Source organism: Coregonus clupeaformis, chromosome 11, assembly GCF_020615455.1.
Source record: "Coregonus clupeaformis isolate EN_2021a chromosome 11, ASM2061545v1, whole genome shotgun sequence".
NCBI lineage: Eukaryota > Metazoa > Chordata > Actinopteri > Salmoniformes > Salmonidae > Coregonus > Coregonus clupeaformis.
Window position 1 is genome coordinate 13,053,146 of NC_059202.1, and position 6,077 is coordinate 13,059,222.

Sequence of the window (6,077 nt, forward strand, 5' to 3'; positions counted from 1 at the left end):
TGTTGACATTGCGTCACTTGGTGTTTCAGGGAATTTCATGGACGTTCCTGCTTGGTGCTCTGGTGGTGGCCTTGGGCAGTTTAGTGACGTCAGTGGTTCTCACTGCAAGAAACTGACGTCCTCTACAAAGGAACTGTCCTCTAGCTCATGAATACTAAACTGAGTTGTCTACTGTGAATAAAATGAAATAAAGATTGCACTGAACGATGGAAAAACCTGTATCAATGTTCACTGACATATTGTAGCAGCACCGACATTTACACCACAGATTGTATTTATTTGAGCGTAACAGAGTAAACTAATGGCACTTCTTCCAAAGAATATATATTTATTTTTTTACAAAACAATGACCACAAAATAGCTTTGTGATGTAATCGTATAGTACAGTTATTAGCTGATATATGTCCCCAAATCCATAGAAAAATGCCCAAATCCCCAAACTCATTCTGGAATAGTCAATTGGTCAATGTTCAATGTTCCTCAACAAAAGATTGAGGAGAGCAGTATTCTCGTGTTACAGCTTTTAAATGTCTTGTATGATTGAGGGGTTTCTGTAATAACAGGTTATGTGTCCCAGTTCATTTTATCTATGTCAATGGAAAATCTAATAAAAATTGTAGGCCTACTGTCCGTTGATACAGAAACAACATCAATAAAGCTGCATACTGTAATAGCTATATTCCAGTCATTGTTTATAACGGAGGGGTGGATGGGGGTGGGTTCTGCCAATGAAGTATATACAGTGCATTCGGAAAGTATTCAGACCCTTCCCTTTTTCCACATTTTGTTACGTTACAGCCTTAATCTAAAATATATTAAATAAAAAAGGGTCTTCATCAATCTACACACAATACCCCATAATGACAACGCAAAAACAGGTTTTTAGAAATGTTTGCAAATGTATAAAACATAAAAAACAGATACCTTATTTACATACAGTACCAGTCAAAAGTTTGGACACACCTACTCATTCCAGGGTTTTTCTTTATTTTTGTACAATTTTCTACATTGTAGAATAATAGTGAAGACATCAAAACTATGAAATAACACATATGGAATCATGTAGTAAGCAAAAAAGTGTTAAACAAATCAAAATATATTTTCTATTTCAGATTCTTCAAATAGCCACCGTTTGCCTTGATGACAGCTTTGCACACTCTTGGCATTCTCTCAACCAGCTTCACCTGGAATGCTTTTCCAACAGTAATGAAGGAGTTCCCACATATGCTGAGCACTTGTTGGCTGTTTTTCCTTCACTCTGCGGTCCGACTCATCCCAAACCATCTTAATTGGGTGGAGGTCGGGGGATTGTGGAGGCCAGGTCATCTGATGCAGCACTCCATCACTCTCCTGCTTGGTCAAATAGCCCTTACACAGCCTGGAGGTGTGTTGGGTCATTGTCCTGTTGAAAAACAAATGATAGTCCCAGTAAGCCCAAACTAGATGGGATGGCGTATCACTGCAGAATGCTGTGGTAGCCATGCTGGTTAAGTGTGCCTTGAATTCTAAATAAATCACAGACAGTGTCACCAGCAAAGCACCCCCACACCATAACACCTCCTCCTCCATGCTTTACAGTGGGAAATGCACATGCGGAGATCATCCGTTCACACCACGTCTCACAATGACACGGCGGTTGGAACCAAAAATCTCAAATTTGGACTCCAGACCAAAGGACAAATTTCCACCGGTCTAATGTCCATTGCTTGTGTTTCTTGGCCCAAGCAAGTCTCTTCTTCTTATTGGTGTCCTTTAGTAGTGGTTTCTTTGCAGCAATTCGACCATGAAGGCCTGATTCACACAGTCCCCTCTGAACAGTTGATGTTGAGATGTGTCTGATACTTGAACTCTATGAAGCATTTATTTGGGCCGCAATTTCTGAGGCTGGTAACTCTAATGAGCTTATGATCTGCAGCAGAGGTAACTCTGGGTCTTCCATTCCTGTGGCGGTCCTCATGAGAGCCAGTTTCATTATAGCACTCATTCCAGGGTTTTTCTTTATTTTTAGTATTTTCCATATTGACTGACCTTCATGTCTTAAATTAATGATGGACTGTCGTTTCTCTTTGCTTATTTGAGATGTTCTTGCCATAATAGGGCTATCTTCTGTATTCCCCCCCCTACCTTGTCACAACACAACTGATTGGCTCAAACGCATTAAGAAGGAAATAAATTCCACAAATTAACTTTTAAGAAGGCACACCTGTTAATTGAAATGCATTCCAGTTGACTATCTCATGAAGCTGGTTGAGAGAATGCCAAGAGTGCGCAAAGCTGTCATCAAGGCAAAGGGTGGCTATTTGAAGAAACTCAAATATAAAATATATTTGATTTAACACTTTTTTGCTTACATGATTCCATGTGTTTTCATAGTTTTGATGTGTTCACTATTATTCTACAATGTAAAAAATTGTAAAAATAAAGAAAAACCCTTGAATGAGTAGGTGTGTCCAACCTTTTGACTGGTAGAATAAGTATTCAGACCCTTTGCTATGAGACTCGAAATTGAGCTCAGGTGCATCTTGTTTCCATTGATCATCCTTGAGATGTTTCTACAACTTGATTGGAGTCTACCTGTGCTAAATTCAATTGAGTGGACATGATTTGGAAAGGCACACACCTGTCTATATAAGGTCTCACAGTTGACAGTGCATGTCAGAGCAAAAACCAAGCCATGAGGTCTAAGGAATTGTCCGTAGAGCTCCGAGACAGGATTGTGTCGAGCCACAGATCTGGGGAAGGGTACCAAAACATTTCTGCAGTATTGAAGATCCCCAAGAACAGAGTGGCCTCCATCATTCTTAAATGGAAGAAGTTTGGAACCACCACGACTCTTCCTAGAGCTGGCCGCCCGACCAAACTGAGCAATTAGGGGAGAAGGGCCTTGGTCAGGGAGGTGACCAAGAACCAGATGGTCACTCTGACAGAGCTCCAGAGTTCCTCTGTGGAGATGGGAGAACCTTCAAGAAGGACAACCATCTCTGTAGCACTCCACCAATCAGACCTTTATCGTAGAGTGGCCAGACAGAAGCCACTCCTCAGTAAAAAGCACATGACAGCCCACTAAAGGACTCTCAGACCATGAGAAACAAGATTCTCTGGTCTGATGAAACCAAGATTAAACTCTTTGGCCTGAATGCTAAATGTCACGTCTGGAGGAAACCAGGCACCATCCCTACCGTGAAGCATGGTGGTGGCAGAATCATGCTGTGGGGATGTTTTTCAGCGGCAGGGACTGGGAGACTAGTCAGGATTGAGGGAAAGATGAACGGAGCAAAGTACAGAGAGATCCTTGACAACAACCTGCTCCAGAACACTCAGGACCTCAGACTGGGGCGAAGGTTCACCTTCCAACAGGACAACGACCCTAAGCACACAGCCAAGACAACGCAGGAGTGGCTTTGGGACAAGTCTCTGAATGTCCTTGAGTGGCCTAACTAGAGCCCGGACTTGAACCCGATCGAACATCTCTGGAGAGACATGAAAATAGCTGTGCAGCGATGCTCCCCATCCAACCTGACAGAGTTTGAGAGGATCTGCAGAGAACAATGTGAGAAACTCCCCAAATACAGGTGTGCCAAGCTTGTAGCGTCACACCCAAGAAGACTCAAGGCTGTAATCGCTGCCAAAGAAGCTTCAACAAAGTAGTAAGTAAAGGTTCTGAATAGTCATATAAATGTGATATTTCATTTTTAAATTGATAATACATTTGCTAAAATTGTCTTGATGGGGTATTGTGTGTAGATAGATGACAGTTTTGCAGAATTGAAGACAATTTAATCAATTTCAGAATACGTCTAACGTAACAAAATGTGGAAAAAGTCAAGGGGTTTGAATATTTTCCAAATGCAATGTATAAACACTGGATCACTGATGCGATGTATTGGCCAATTAGAGGCTTTGAATCCACCAGTCGCCATATTGGTACTCCCCAGAAGGAGCAGTCCTCCATAGGAATGAACGGAATTCTACAGTATTTCAATAAAATGACAAAATTATAAGTATTTTAGTATTTCTTTGTTGATGTGGGGACAGTCCCATTAGTACTAAAAAAATAATTTAAGGAATCGTTTTTTATATAAACAATTTTTTTTAAATGTTCAGTTCAAATAATGTAATTTAAAAGTATGCATTAAGGCAGTGGTCACCAACCTTTTCTGAGTCAAAATGCAAGCAGAGATCTACCACTCAGATGTATTTTAAATATGACTTAAAAATCGTAAGCCTATGCAACATTAACCAATTAAAAACAGTTAGGTAGCAATGAGGTTTGTGCAGTAGGCTATATGCCCAATACATTATCACTATGCTTGAATTGCCCTGCCAATGTTGTTTTTCTCAGACTATATTTCTAAATTGTAGGTATATGATCACACTGGTAATAGATCATTTGTTATTACTTGTGAGGCACAGCTGAGTGAGCATAATATTATGATTTTTTTTTAGAGGACTGATGGCCTGCATCTGATGGTCAGTCTGAGGGGAGGGAAGGGGAACAGCGGTGAGGCTGCCTGTCACCTGACTCATGTCCCTCGGCTCTCCCTACCTCCGCTGAGAAAAGGGGAGACCTTCTTCCAGCTGATGGCGAAACTTAAGTCGCACTGCATTATTTCTGCCTCATGCACCAATTCATGTCGTTACTCCTATGACCAGAGACAGTGAAATATTCCTAGATATTAAAAAAGGCACAAGCTGCAAATAATAACAACGCAAACTTATTGAAACACTTTGCTATACTCATTAATTGAAGCTGCAGTGCTGGTTGGAGCCTATGCGGAAGTAGTGAGAATGAGCATTTTATGGCTTATAAAAATTTTGAACAAAGTGTTGACAGTGCTGAATAACAACTTAAACATGAACTTACTCATAAAAACAGCAGCTCTTTGCTGTATTCGTTGAGTCTCTCTCTAGTAATGATTTTAAAAGTTTTTAAATCTCACATTATCAACTTTGGTGAGTTCGAGGATTCTTTTTAACTCAATTCGCCTTTGCACTCCTAAACAACGCAATTTTTTAAAACTTTGGCAAAGGGTCAATTCTACAAAACGTAGTCCACTCTATTCATAACAGATTCTAGTTTTCCAGAAAACTGTATTGAAGTCAAATGTTTAATCGATGAGAAAATCCATCTTCTTCCATCTTCTCCCACTGCCGGCCACTGGGCTTCCTCTCACTACCATATTTGGTAGTGAGTGGAAACGCCAAGCGGATGCTTCACATTTATACATCCTGTGAAATATCTGTCTCATTGTTCTGTCTGTGGCTTTACCGTTGGAGGAGTAACAAAATGGCTGCGTGGTGGCTTCAATACAGCGTCCCCTGTCAGTCATCCAGGGTTTGTACACATAATTGGATACTGCCCATTACATTTTCATAAAGTCTAATATTAATAAATGTCTTTGGGAGGAAGGGATTTTGTTTACATTTGTATCTAAAATCATAATTGAGAAAAATCTAATTCCAGTTGCAAATATCCTTTAATGTCTATCAAAGTATTTGTAGTAAATTACTCAAATGTATTGAATCATTGAGAAAAATATAACTTTGCAAACATAATTCGAAGCTATAAAGTTGTTTTACAGTCGTGTGGCCTGCCAACCACCATAACAGAATCTCTTTGGTTTTTTTTGTTAAAGAATCTAGTATAGTTATGGTATTTCATAATCTTCAAAAGCCACTGGGAAATTTAAATCATTGATAAAATGTTGAATTTTTAGGTTTTATAGTACGAGTCATAATAACCATAACACCTAGTGGTCAAACAAGCAAATGGTTCCAATCGATTTTCCACCATTAATTTTTCCCATAGGGGATTTTAGAAACACTTAAAATAAGGGCTGTGTTTGAAGGTATATGCTTACCCTGGCGTGATGTTTTGATAACCGTGTAAATCTCTCTAGTCAATATATTCACCCTCCAAAAATGAAGCGCTAATTAGCTGCTAATGTGGCTATCATACAGAACTACAAATGCCATGATGATCTGGACGGGACTGCCGAATCGAGGCAAAGGTAAGAATATCTGGATGAACTATCTAATGTTAACTACATTTAGTAATGAATAAATTGGCTACATTT

General features: G+C 39.6%; 1 protein-coding gene across 2 annotated transcripts in view; it reads left to right on the top strand.

Moving 5' to 3' along the window:
• Positions 1–656, top strand: part of LOC121577264 (peptidyl-prolyl cis-trans isomerase FKBP8-like) — a 50,740-nt gene extending 50,084 nt beyond the window's left edge. For both annotated transcript variants that reach the window (XM_041891026.2, XM_041891027.2), the window contains one exon: positions 30–656. In XM_041891026.2, coding sequence (XP_041746960.2) covers positions 30–116 — 87 coding nt within the window. In that variant the 3' untranslated portion in view covers positions 117–656. The remainder of the gene's footprint in view (positions 1–29) is intronic.
• The last annotated feature ends 5,421 nt before the right edge of the window (positions 657–6,077 follow it).